Here is a 14,963-nt window from a genome sequence, read left to right on the forward strand (position 1 = left end):
CTGGATCTATAGGTTTTGAACCCAGACGTTTCCAGTTGGGAGATCCAAGTTCCCACAAACAAATTTATGCCCACATGTCTCATTGGCTGTTGTGTTGCAAATTCTTGGAGTAAATAAAATTGTGGCCTTATTTCATCAACTTTTGTTTCAGGCATTGCCATTTGGGTGAGAGGGCAACAAAGAATGAAGTAAGCAAACAAAGCTTGAACTTGAAAAAAAGTGAGATTCTACTCCAGCTGATGCTATCATGGCCATGTATTCTGTCTGTTTATAACGTGCATACAAGATAAACATCTGCTGCTTCCTGAATATAAACTTGAGCAAACAGTAAAACAGAAGGAAAAGAACAGAGTAGGTAAGCCTGTTACTTCAACAACCCCCACACATTATTTTTTAAAACATAGCTTATAAATTTGGCCAAAGTAGAAACTTTAAGAAAAGTGGAGACTTGTGAACAGAAAAATTAAATCTCTGTTTGAATTTTGGAAGAAATATGCAAGTGACAAAGAGGAAATCTGCAACTATGCTGACTATGGATATACACTGGACAAAGCTCAAAGCCAAAGTCAAATCAGGATGTTCAGACTTGTTCTGGGTTTCTCTCTAATGCTACTAGGACTAAAGTGGGACATTGGCTGAAGTTTCACATTAGATTTGGAATCTATAAACGGGGAAGACAATAGGCATCTTTAATGTTTAATATTTGTGAAAATACCAAGGGTGGAGAAGAGCTGGAAGTAAGTGGGGCTGAGTGACTGGCAATTATGCTGTCTAATTTTAGAGCATATTTGTGAAGAGAGTTTGAACTGCTGTGTCTTGGGTTGAGGTAGTGAGAGGCAATGATGGATAATAAGCTGTTCTTCCAATGCCACTATGGACAGACAGGCCAAAATGAATCTGCTTTGGGTCACTTTGGAGGTTTAAATGCTGCAGGTTTAAATGCTGCATACATCCTAAGAGGCCGGAAACCATGCCAAAGCCATGCTCCAGTCCAAAGGACTGCAGCGTAGCTTTGGCGCAGCTTCTGGCCTCTTAGGATGCATGCAGCATTTAAACAGCATACCACCAAAGTGACCCAAAGCAGCTTTATTTTGGCCTGTCTGTATGGGCCCTATATCTCATTATTTTAAAATCCTTAACCTGCTTTATATAGATCATATCATAGTAATTAGCCTCGTAGTAATCTTCTCCAAAATTTGAGGACTCATATTCATATATATATATATATATATATATATGAACACACACACATAGGCACATTCATCTCTTATTTAGCAGACATAACATCCTTCTAATACACAATGATGAGAGGGGGGGAAAAGATTCTGTTTTGGTTGTCTGTCAGTGGGAGGCACAATCCTTCAGATCTTCCCATATTGTTTCAGACTTGGGATTCCATTTGGGTGGACAAGGCTGCAAATTGGTCTGACACGAAATGGGCTGTTTCTGAAAGAATGGATGGTGCACATACTTAGTCAAGACAGTTTTGTGCTCAAAACCACATGGCAAAATAAAATAATAAAATTCCCACAATTCCTCATAATTGGCTATGTTGGTAAGGGATGATTGAAGATGTAGTGCAAATAAAATCTGAGGGACTACAGTTGCCCACCTGTGTCATATGCAAATAACCCAATTTTTCCTAACAATATATGGCTATGTCACACTGATACCTATGCATGAGATGAACTGGTATAAATTACAATCATTTAAGAAGACATTTGTTTTTTTTACACAACAAATTTGTGGGTTTTTTTTAAAAAAAAAAGTATTATAATTCATTTAATGTTGTGTAGTAACAGTATGATTTCATTCATTCAATATCATTTCATATTATCACTCATTTTCAGAATGAATCCACATTGAAATGATATATAAGGTAATAGTAATCCCCTGATTCTGAAAAGGCAGGAAAATTGTGAAATATGAAGCAACAAATCATTTTTTTTGAACTTCTGAGGAGTGTGTGCCTGCACACAGATAAATAGTGCCCCATCCATAGAACAACTTCATGAAAGCAGATGTGAATAGTTCACATTTAGATGTTCAGGTTAAGCATTCTCTGGATTAAAATCAGTTACTCTGATGGTTCCTACCATGGACCCAGTTATCACCAAAAAAGCATACATGTCAGATTTGTGTTCAGGCCCCATGCAGGGGGAAGGTACATATATAATACATATTTAATGAAAATATGTGCTTTTGGAATTACTGGTGCAGGTGGTGGACAAGAAGTTCCTAATCTGTGAAATCAGTTTAAGATATTAGTGGTACAAATGGATCAGAATCCTGCTGGTATACTACACTGTACCTTTTCACAGGGAATCAAGGGAAGGTAGAAAAACTCATTGGTTTTTATTAAGCTATACCTCCAACAGCCTTTATTACCTTCATGTCTACTGTCCTTGAGGCCAGTTTCATCCTGCCACAACTGCCTACACAGGTGTTGTTATGCCAGCCTAGTACATCAACAAAATTCTGGCCATGGAGTATCATTCGTTCCAGAATAGGGCTGTAGTTCAGTGATGGAACACATGCTTTACTTGTAGAAAGTTCTGATTCAGTCCCTGGCATTTCTAGACAGGGCTACAAAACACCCTGTAGTCACAAACTCTGGAAAACTGAAGTCAATAATTGTAGAGCAGGTATCTATAATCTGGTCCCCCTTGATATGGCAGACTACATGTTGTCTTGGAGATGGTGGAATCTGTATGCCAACACAGATAGATCATACCAGATGGAGGAAAGTGGTATAGATAGTTTGTTCTCTATAGATAGACCACCCTCCATCTACTGTTTGTAATGTTGGATTGAAGACAGCAGTTATCCATTACAGATTCAAGGTTAGATGAGACATTGTTTTAAGCAATTTTCATTAACTTGTTACTTATGGGAAAGTGTATGCTAAAGAGTTAATTAACACCTTAATTTGGTGAGGACATGTTTTGGTTTTCACTTTTTTTTTCATTTTCATGTGACAAACGATGACTTAGCAAAAAGTGATAGAAATTATACATACATAATAATGAATAGTACTTGCTGTTCTGTACTTCTGAGCTTCAGCATCTGGCATTTCATCACCTTGGCAGGCGTATAACAATGTCCATTATAAATTAACCCACATCCAACCTGTTAACAAAACACTTTGCAGTATACTTCAGGGCTCTATGTAGGTTTGAGACTTTAATGCTGCTTTCATGCAGTTAAAAATGATTGCTCCCCCTCCCACAAAAATGATAAACACATAATTCTTTGCACAAAGCATTAGAAAATACTGTGATATTTTATTATTAAAAATGCTGCTGAAAAGTTTATACATATGTGTCCAGCCATATATATCTTCTGTCCTTACTTAAGGCAAAACCAAAAAAGAAAAGAAAATGCAGAAACAATAACAAAAGAAACCCTGCGTGCCTCTTAAGGTCAAGAAGAAAAGTCTGGGAAAGTTCTTTTTTTTCTTTTCTTTAAAGTATATTTCGTTGTTATTATTATAGAATCCTATGAAGAGCCTAAAAATTCCATTTATAAATCATACATCTGTCCAGATGTAAATTATTAAAGTGACATCATCGTCATCATTTTTTTTTAAAAGCTAAAATCATTCACTTACAGAAACGGTTTTACCCAAATGTCACAAGCCTGACACAGTACTGTACATATTGCTAGCAGTAGACAACTGGAAGTACTAAACAAATACTGTAATTCACATAACAGACTTACCCAACTGATTTGGATGCCATCATTTTTCTTTTCTTTTCTCCCCCCTCCCCTCTCCCCCCAGTTCATGAAGAATTGCTGTGTCTTAGTGGAGGCAATATGCTGGTTGTGATGATGGCACAGAATAGATCCAACTTGAATTGCAATTACAGCTAAAGTGAACAGATAGAGGAAGGCTCCCCCCTCCCGCCATTTACTATTGGGTGAAAATTGGATCTGTTAGCTTATTTAAATTCTCACATGGAATCAAAAGGGAAGCACATTCATTTCACTTTCTAATGCAGTATGAATCACCATTGGAATTTTTAATGGTGCTTTTGCTTTTGTCATGGACCTGCTTTCTCTGCCAGAGTCAGCACAAAGCTATGTGTATCACACAACCAGTGATATGTGAAGGTACCTATAACTTAGAATATCACAAGCTGTCTATTCTACAGGCAGAAGGCATTTGATGTCAGATATTAATCTCTGGAGATGATAATACAGCAGTGTTTTGCCCTTCTTAATACAGGGGAATAAAAATACAATATATATCCTGGGAAAGATGTGATCTTGTGCAGAGCAACTCCATTCAAGTATCTTTGGTTACCATCTTAAACTTTAGTTTTTCTAACAACAAAATATAAACCATTCTTTACTTAGTAATAACTCAGTTCTACCTTTATAACAGCTGGACTGTTTTAAAACTTTACATAGATGTGCCAAACATCTTTTTTGGGCCAGATCCATTTCATCCCGAAGTCCCATGGGATGGGAAATTAAGGGAAACAAAAATATATGGGCCAGTTTTGAATAGTGAAATGATCCAGTTTCTTCAAGGCAACTTGTCTATTGAATGTTTGATATGTCCCTCCCCCCAGTTCCCCATGGCATCCATCCTTTCTGTGGTACAGAAAAACTGATCTGCAAAATATTGGACTTAGAAATACTGGGTAGAAATCTTAGATCCATCTAGATTTTGCCCCCTTTCCTTTATTGAAACCACAGTAAATATAACTATGCCTTGACATCTTGGCCAACTTGTGTGCTTCCTCTCATCAGTCTTCTTCTTGCTGGTATTGGCAGCAATGAATTTTCCACAGAAGAAAGACTAGCAGAAAAGGCAGTCTTTCTTAAGATGATCATGGTGTGCAACAATTGGGAAGCAATGTTTCATGGAACATCAGATACCAAGAATGACAAAAGAGGCCCCAATTTACCAAGCCTTTTTTGTTTGTTTGTAATTCTTCCATTCCGTCTCTGTGTTGCAATAAAATGAAGGCTAACACAAAAATTGGAAAGAAAAGAAAAAAGATGTTCTTTTTCTACAAGAAAACAAACCCAACTGTTTCCTGTCTATGAATGCCTTATCATGCACATGTGTAACCTGTAAAGGAAAATCTGGCAGGCCACACAGTCACCTGTCTCCTCTGTATGAGACACCATGTCTTCTAGAAATGAAACTTTAGGAAAAAACCCTCATGTCTTGGTTTACCACTAGTAATTAAGAAGAAAGTCCTCCTTTTGGTCTGGGAGGAAACAGAGGTGGCATGACTAATGTTTATACACATAGATCACAACTGAAAGCACAATCTTTCTAAAAGCTCTTTTCAAACTGAAAACATCAATAAAAGCTTCTTTTTTAAACTCACAGCTATATACAATTTTTTGTTTTGTTTTTACAAAGTTTCTTAAATATAGTTCAGGCTGGCAAGTCATCTCTTTGCACAGAACTATACGGATTTACTGCATAGTCAGTCCTATTTTTCTTAATAATAAAATCTTATTTCCCCATTCTGGATTACAGCTTCTTATGATGGGTAAAAGCCCATGGTGATGTCTTTTGTATAACAAGGGCCATTCACGGTATGGCACATATAGAACATTTTTTAAAATTTTATTTATTAAAAAACTGTACAGTCACTGGCTCTGTGTTCCAGAAGTTTTTGCTTCTGTTTGTTATATTCAATACATATCCTTTTCTACATGACTTTCTTCAGGCCTCAACTCTTAACTTTCAATCAGAGTGGTTGAGATATTAAAGCGGTATCCTGATAGTAATGTACACATTTCACATTTCACAGGGTTTGAGTAGGTGATCTTTTTAGAATATCAGAGTTCCTATGGAAAGGAGCTGTAAGAAAATTATGTCTGCCTTTCTCTTTCACCATTGTATTTTGACAAGTTGCATGATGGAAATTATGAACTTTTAATTTTTTTAAAATTTTCTCTTTTCCCCCCTTATTCTTAATCTTCCAGTTGGCAAGGGTGGGGCAAATAACAGAGCTATACCCTAGTGGTGGAATGTCCATGGGGCAAATTAGTACTGTTTTGTCCTCCGCTGAAAGTGTTGAAAGTATGCAAAGGCTGCATACCTGTTAATGTATTTGGAATCATGGTTATGGTGTTGGGTGTCATAAGTGGAATGTCATCTGGAGATCTCCGAAGAGTAAGGGTATAATCAGGTGGGCAAGTGAGTCTCAGCGTGTCATGGGCCTGTAAGGACTCACACTCATGATCGTGTTCCAGCTGTTTCATCTGCAGGGACATAATCTCTTCATTCTGTATATGGGCAATATCATTGGTTGTATTCCTCTGAGGACTGGGACGTCTGTGTGTTTCGTGGCGCCGCTTATCTTTTTTATAATATAAAGCTGCAAATGCTAAAATGTTGAGGAATAACAGGGATGCACCTACAGCAATGGTAACACTCAACTCTGTGGAATAATCTCTCTTGTTTTCGATCAGAACACTTGTATCCTCTGGGGACGTCTTCTGTGTATCTTTTGAATGCTTTGGATTGTTGCTTGGTGTCATTAATGGACGCTTGGTGGTGAACTTTCCAGGAGAACGCCTGGTAACATAAGGGAATGATGTCAAATCTGGAGGTGGCACCTTAGTTGTTGTGGAGACATACTGAAATATTTCATTCAAGTTGTGTAAGTGTGGTACAAGTTCTAGCCAAAAAGCAACTTTTGTTGCTCGATAGTGATCCCGAACTCTGGGCTTCAAGCCGATGTGTAAATAAAGTTGGTCTTTTGGATTATATTTAGACCAGGCCACTTCTTCAAAACGGTTGGGTTTTGTATGGATAAACTTTGTATCCTGAGGAACAGGCTGGTTGGGATCCCTAGAAATATACAAACAAAACAATATTACAAACAATGAAAAACTGCAAATAATTATATGTTCATGCACAGAGCAAGTTTTATAAAATGAATGCTTTTATTCATGATTTTGAGTTGAAAAATATTCAAATATAGTATAGGATATAATAATTTTAATGACAATGCAAGGACCTACATTAACACTGGTTTACTGGACCCTGTGGATCAGACCACTTGTCCAATTGAGAAACTTTGGATATATTTTGTGTACTGGTAAATGTACTTATATAAATGTTTATAAATAGAAACATTAGACTAGTTAACAAATAGAAACAAACCTAAGACTCCATGAAGATTGGCCTTGAACTTTGACAACTTTGACCTCCACCCAAAATGCAACAAAAACAGTCCCCAAACTTGAATACACTGTACCTATTTCAAAGCATACCTGTCTCTTTCTGTACATTCATTGAAAAGAAGGGAGAGATAGTAGGGAACTGGTAAAAAGCCCAAGCCAAAACAACAACCTGGAATTTCTAAGTGTAAAACGACATGATTGAAAATTTGCTTTAAGAAACTTTGGTGTAATCAGTATGAATATTCAGAAGGTTTAATTCCCATTCCCATCACAATGGAATGAGCAGAGATGTAATTCATCACTAATTTTCTTCTCAATGGAAGCAATGAGTAATTTTAGCGATAACTCTCCTGCTGAAAGAAAGTTTTGAAATACACACCATTTTAAAGCTTGGTTGCAATTTGGGACTTATTCCCCACAAAATTTGCACACAGTCATTTTGCACAGAAAACAGCACTTTCTGTATAAGAAACAGCTCTTCCTGCACAGGCACTATTTCAAAGAAGTAGTTTCCTGTGCAGGAAAAACAAACAAAACAAAACTACTCTCAGTGCAAACCAAGCATATGTGATTCTTTCATGGAATATCTGCAACTGCAGTATTTTTTATTCAGGAAAAATATTTATCTGCACAGAAAAAAAATATTTCCAAACTGAAACTTTTGTTTTCTGAGCGAAACAGTCACATGCAACATTTTGTGAAGAATAAGTCCCAGACTTCAACAATTCTCATCAGGATGCTTCTCACCAGTTTCTCAGCACTCAAAAAAGAATGCTTTTCAATTATTTTTAATATGTTATTGAATATTTTTTCCATTCTTAGAGTGAATTTATCTAGCCAAAAGAATGATCAAACAGCATTACATCCATGTAGGGAATTAAAATACCTGATGTTTTTCTCTAAAAAGTGTCAATACCATAGACATATCTAAGGATGAATGCACAACTCTCTCAAGCATCCCATCACTTCTCCTGCTACTGCTATCAGTGGTGAAACCAAAGTGAAAGTTAGTGGTGTACCTGGAACACATGAGTAGAACTCACGGTATACATTAGCCCTACTTTACAGAGAACAGGGCATACACTACCTGAAGAGATTTCCAGTAGAAATCTAGTTGAAAGATGGGGCCGTAACAGACACCCCAAATATGGTTCAGGGCATCAGTGGCACACGTCGTTAAGACGCTGCACTTGTCAACGATGCCTTGAAGCCACCTGGACATTGGGTGGTCACTCAGACATGCTTCAAGGCGCTCTGCCAGCATGATGTTTATATGCTACATGCTGCCGGAGTGCCTTGAAGCCACCATAGGGCTACAGCAGGATAGCAAAAGCCACCTTTTTTGCTGGCTGAAGAAGGAGCAGATCTTTTCTGCTCCTTTTCCAACTGGGTTGAAGGTGGACTGAGGCCACAGCATGTGGTTGCCGTGGCTCCAACCCATGTTCCGATGGAGCAGCTTCCATCTGTTTCAGCCCAGAGTTATCAGAAGAGAGAGAAAGGATTATTGAAACTGTTGATCAATGGTGAACACTTAAGACAGCAGCCTGAGAAGGTACACAAGTTACCTGTTTACAATTTGGGAGGAGGGGGAGAAATGAATTATATCTCACTTTTCTTTTTCTTAGTAATTATTTCTAAATTTCGGGTTAGAGTTGAATTGGTGCCTTATGCTTACTGTTATACAAATGGTTGTGTTTTTCAGGGCACTGCACAAAAGTTACTGTCTAAATATGGTTTCACCATCAACATCAACATTACACAATCAGTTGTTCAGTAATCGGAATCAGTAGCTCTAGCATCAGTATGCTGGCATAATTTTACATTACACAGTCAGTACTGGATCTAAGCCTGGATCCATGAATATTATTAAGCACATGCAGATCTACCAATTTCCCCTAGGAATAGGACAAATGTGTGAATATGTTTTGCACTGCAACTGTTTTACTCAGCCTTCTGTCTGTTATTATGAGATTCAGGCCTTTTTTTCTAGTTCTTTTTGACATATTAGTGCCTTCAGTAATGTACCATGAAGCGTGAAGTATTACATTGAATTTCACTGAGGTTTCTTGTGTTTTATTTCCATACATGTTAGGTTTATTTGTTTTAGAAATTAGAATTCCAGTAATCCTTTCTGTTTAGTTCTAAAGCTTGTCTAAGACAGTGCTGAACTTTTCAAAATATCCATAAGCACAATTAAATACTTTCAAGGTTCCTTCATTGCTCAAAGAGACTGTTTTCTTTCTATTAGAGTAGGTAAAACTACTATTTCATTTTTCAAAAATAGTTTTCTGTTCACTCGAGTTTCAGCTGGATTTCTAGAGCAGTGGTTCTCAACCTTTGGTCCTCCATTTCTTTTAGACTTCAGATCCCAAAAGCCTGAGACAACTTTGGCCAATAGTCAGGAATTATGGGAACTGAAGTCCAAAACATCTGGAGGGCCAAAGGTTGAGAACCACTGTTCTAGAGGAAAACAAAGTAAAATCACCTAATGCTGACAATATACTACAATGATTGAACTCCTAATACAGGAAGAACATAAATTCATTATCAGTTCATACCAGTCTGTATTGTGCAGATTTTACACAAAGTTAAGGAAATGTTGCTGTTGTTACTTTCCACTTGGCTAAAGCTTGATTAGTAAAATCCATTTTGAAGTGTGACCGTTACCATTTTGTACGAGTTCAACACAGTAAGTTGGGATGAAAACATATTACTTCTTTTTGAAAATAATTCCACAATATTAGTTTTTCAAATTAGAACAAAAGGAAGAAGAGGAGGAAACAAATCCGAAAGCAGAGGCTGATCAGTTCAAAAGAATGATCTTTATGATAACTTGATCCCTTTGCAGCTAATGATGTGTAAAGGAATCTTCATTTGTTAGATCAGCATCAGTAGATTTTATATAGATAGATAGATAGATAGATAGATAGATAGATAGATAGATAGATAGATAGTTCTATTTCAAATGGAACATGGAAAGGTTACTTTTATGGGTTACAACTGCCATTATTCCACAGGATTCTGTCTGGGTATTCTGAGAGTTTTAGTTAAAAAGTAAGGTTCCAGGCTCCAATCTCAACCTTTTGTATTATTCTATTACATCTATATTCCACCTGTTTTCATTATTAAAACTCATATTGAATTTATACAGTTCCCAGACAGTATCCCATATAGACACTGATTAAACCCAGGCTTATTTTCAGCAGGATTGTTGGATAATGCACCTTCAGACAATGGGCTGCATTATCTCTGCGCTGCATTATTTTCAATGGAATAGACATTTTGATGGAAACCTCTAGTGATACTTCTTGCATACAGTCATCGTAGATATATTTCAAATCTCTGACTAAAGCTGGATCAGAGTGTGATTATATATATGACTAAATATTTATCTTTATGTACATGATCTTTATAGACATTTTACAGTCATCCTTGTCTGAATATGGTAGTGCTGCTGCTGGTGAATGAGACAGCAATAGTAATAGTAGTGAAAGAAAGAAGAAGCCTAGAAAGTTTAACCAAGAAAATTAGACTTGTACTTTTCTATCTGATTTCTTAAGCAATTTATTTCCATTTACACCTCCAGTTAAGGCAGTCTAGCTGTGTAAGCATATTTATCAAATGGCCTTCATCACTTGTCTTCTTGGTGTTCAATTACACTTTATTACTGATGTCATTTTATTGATCTGTTTTTAAAATGGCTTATAATTGTCCATATTGATGTCACTTCATTACAAAACATATGATGACCTTGCCCAGTAACTCCTTATGTACAACAACCTTCTGAAATTCAGTGCCCTTGAAATGCTGATTGACTACACCTCACATGATCAGTGACCAATAGTCTTGTTGCTAAACAAAAGCTAATCCAAAACACCTGAAAGCCACCACTTTGGGGAAATTTTACAGATATTAAAAAGCATATGGGATAAGATAAAACTTTGCAGGACTCCACACTATGAAGTTAGGTTGAAACTTCCCACAGTTCCCTTCTGTGATGGAGATGAAGATACTATACTTCCATGCCCCTTATGCCTGAATAGACAGAACTGGCTCATCAGCATAGCATGAAAACTTGTATCGAAACCTCCAGAGAGATCAAGAAATATCAATAAGTCAGTACTGCCTCCATCTGTGTTCTGATATAAATCACCAATTAGGGACACAAATGTTAGTTTCAGTACCAAAATCAGGCCTAAATCCATACTGAAATGAATTCAGGTATTCCATGTCATCCAAATGTTCCTGGACTTGGTTTCTGCAAAAGTGCAGCTGTGCAAATTGTTGTTGCATGCCTTCAAGTTGTTTTTGACTTATGGCGACCCTAAGGCAAACCTATCATGGGGTTTTATTGGCAAGGTTTGTTCAGAGGAGATTTGCCATTCCCTTCCCCTGAGGCTGAGAGCATGTGACTTGCCTAATGTCTCCAAGTGGGTTTCCATGGCCAAGCCAGGATTCAAAGCCTGCTTTTCAGTATCCTAGTCCACTGTTCAAACCACTATTCCATGCTAGCTCTCCGGCTGTGCAAAACCTTACATTTGAAAGGACACTTGACCTGATGTTTTCAATGATAGTTTTAAAGAGGCGTTAGATAGTTTTATAGAACAGTCATTAAGGGGTGGCTGTGGTCATGATTTCAGGTGTCTGGGACCACTCCTTCCCTTAAAGAAGTGTGAATTACCTCTTTGAATTATTCAGCTAATCACTCCAGGGTGCTCCCAGTGGACAGGGTAAGCAAGGATATAAAATAAAGGTGATTGCTTGCACCACTCAGAAACATCTTAATGCTGCATTACATGAAATTAATCCAATAAATGTTTTGCAACATTGCCCTGTCCATGAAAACTACTTCTGGCAGTAGACCCATTCAACTGGGTATGGTTAATAAGCAGCTGGAGGTCTGTGGCAATTAGAAGAGCATGATAGTCCTTTTTGGGGTTTTTTAATGGTGCAGTGAGTAGTAATTGTACAGTAAACTTTTGGATACTGTGTCATTCTGATAGTCATTTACAACTTAAAAAATGTAAGGAGTAAGATTTTTAAAAAAGATAAAAAAAAGACTGCTCACGGGAAATTTATATTATTTCAGTGTCATACTTGAAAACATCCTCTGGATTTAGGCAGTGAACCAGAGAGGTCTAATTATATCCTAGAAAAGACAAGGACTGTGATGAGAAAAGGGTCCTTGCAATTGTGTATGACACCAGCAAAGGCAACATATATTCTGCATACATATTCATAGAACTTGGAAATCTTACCTTTTTGGATTACAGCATCCAGAATCCTCCAGAAAATAGAGAAGTGTCCAGTGGATTTTTAGAGCTATAGACCAAAAACATTTCCAAACTACCTGGATGAGGACTCGGCTCTTCTGCTCTCTCTTCCAGCACTGATAGCTTATGGCTGGAACAGGGAGGGGGTGCCCGTACTCCACCTGAGTGAGGTACCCACTCTGTTTGGTCCATGGGCTGTGTCAATCTTCCAGGGAAGTACTGCCACTGGAAAGCCACAAATATTGTCTATTGCTTAGTTTTTTGGGGGGTTTTCAGGCTATGTGGACATGTTCTAGAAGACGTTTCGCCAGCATCTGTGGCTGGCATCTTCAAAGAATGCTTGCCTGGAAAAAGTGTGTGTGTGTGTGTGTGTGTGTGTGTGTGTCTATTGTGTGAGCCTGTGGGTATATATATATACTGTGAGTTGTCTATTGCCTTCTTTGGAAGAGGCAGGAATAGGAATAGGAATATTCTTTTATGCTTTTCTTGCACACAAGAATTGAAAATTTCAAAAGTTTTCTCCTGGATGAGATTGCAAGATTTTTGGGACATTTTTTGATGTTGAAAATTTTGCATCTGTGCATCTTTAACCTGAAGGTAATTTTATACAACATTTTAAATATTTTTTGATGAAACAATAAGAAAGCAAAGGTGTTACTATCTCAGCCAGCTATGTAAAAAGTTTTTGTTTTTAGAATATTTTGGATTTTGAAATTCCAGATAAGGGAGACTCAACCTGTATGACATTACTGTGGAACAGCTAGTTTCACATTTTTGGCATTTAGCTCATAGGTGTTTTGCTATGTTGCCTTAGATATAGTATATATCGCTATATCATATATAATAACTGTTCTTTATGTTGATAATATGAGCACATTGGAGTTCTAATGGAGATTTGGAAGTGATATACTGGGAGTACAATGGTATTACTGCCTCCTGAGGAGTAAGTCCAACGGTGTTCAGTGTGACTCACACCCAGGTTAAGTATGCAAAAGACTGTAGGCAATCTATGCTTCAAGGATACAGTTCTACCTGCTGGCTGAACAGAGCACAAGGTATATTAGGGTTCTTTAGAGGTCTCCAGTTTAACTGCTAATATACCCAGAGTGTAGCTGATATGCAAGACACACTTTAGGCTTTCTGTTTAAATCAATGTTCTAGAGCTATTCATAGTAGATCCAAAATCATGCTCATGGATGGTAAGCTCAGGCTATTTATTACTTGTTTGGGAGGGTGTTGGTTTGCATAAGAGCAATATGTTGGCCACTAATGGTTCACTCGCAACTCCTTGTTTTGTTAAAAGAAAGAATAATACTCTTGCAACCTTCCAGTAACATAGTTCTCCATCAGATCAAGTGGTGGGGTTCTTAAACCACTATTACCACCAACATTGGAAACCCCTTCTGCTTTTGGGGAAAAGCCACCCCAACATTTTGGTGGGCTGTGATATATCCTACATAGGACCAGTCTTTCATAGGGCCAGGTTACGATGTGCCCAGCAAGCAGACAACTGAGGTCATATGTGCCTGGTCTTTCTTTTTGCAGAAGAGGAATTTTGAGCTTATTTTTTTTGCAGACAGTACTTGTTTGGATGCAGCATTTTCTCTTTTTCTTCTTTACAAAATGAAGAAAGATTATATTTATTTTCTTTTTTTGCTGATTCTACATGCTTTTTCTGCGCACGCACCCACATCCACACCCACAGACCAATTAAGATATAAAGACATGACAATGTTTTTTAGAATAGGTGGAATTCTCAAGGTCACACAGTTCTAATGCTTATTTTCAAATCAAAGCAAGTCCAAAAGAGCTATATTTTTAATAGTCAAGTCTCTTTCTACCAAGTAATCATATTAACAGTTGGGCACATGGTAAAATGATTAATGACCCTTTCTAAACATTTGTGCTGTCTTTAGGAAATACGGTGTAAATCCAGACCCAGGAGACAGTACAAGTTTATGTACACCCTGCTGAAATTAGCTCTGGAGCAGGCAGCCTGTGGAAAACGATTCAAAATTATGAGTAATACTGACAGATGGGATCATGAGGGAGCTTTTTAAATCCTTAGACAAATGTGGGAGTCCACTTGTTAACACTCGGCAAGAATAATAACAACAGTAATATAAATAATAAGAAGATAGAGGCGTTTTTGACACCCCCAGGAGGGTGCCTCCATACATTTTAACATCTACATGCTTTGTATTACAAGTTTTAATTGTGTAGAAAAAGGTGCAGCAGCATCAGTTAGTTGGGTACCTTATCTGCCACTCCAGTGGACCATTTATATCTCTTCTCTATTGGAAATTATATCTGCTATAAACAGATTATGTTAATCTATCTGAAAATTCCAGCACCAAGAATTTTTCCACTGACTAATCAGTTTCAAACACCATTGCCTGTTGCTGCCATTGCCACACTATCTATCCCTGTCATACAATGATCCACATGTGCCAACTGACTTATAGGCAATGATTACACTCCAGTCTTAAAGGAAGCTATCTTGATCTCACGAAGTGTTCACCATAGCAA

General features: G+C 37.4%; 1 protein-coding gene across 7 annotated transcripts in view; it reads right to left on the minus strand.

Moving 5' to 3' along the window:
* Positions 1–3,288: 3,288 nt before the first annotated feature.
* The window catches only part of LOC149319377 (neuroligin-4, X-linked), a 220,072-nt gene continuing 208,397 nt past the window's right edge, over positions 3,289–14,963 (minus strand). For all 7 annotated transcript variants that reach the window (XM_089511569.1, XM_089511563.1, XM_089511565.1 and 4 more), the window contains one exon: positions 3,289–6,826. In XM_089511569.1, coding sequence (XP_089367695.1) covers positions 5,983–6,826 — 844 coding nt within the window. In that variant the 3' untranslated portion in view covers positions 3,289–5,982. The remainder of the gene's footprint in view (positions 6,827–14,963) is intronic.

Source organism: Sceloporus occidentalis, unplaced genomic scaffold (genome assembly GCF_023333645.1).
Source record: "Sceloporus occidentalis isolate IW3139 unplaced genomic scaffold, rSceOcc1.0.p SCAF_2, whole genome shotgun sequence".
Taxonomy (NCBI): domain Eukaryota; kingdom Metazoa; phylum Chordata; class Lepidosauria; order Squamata; family Phrynosomatidae; genus Sceloporus; species Sceloporus occidentalis.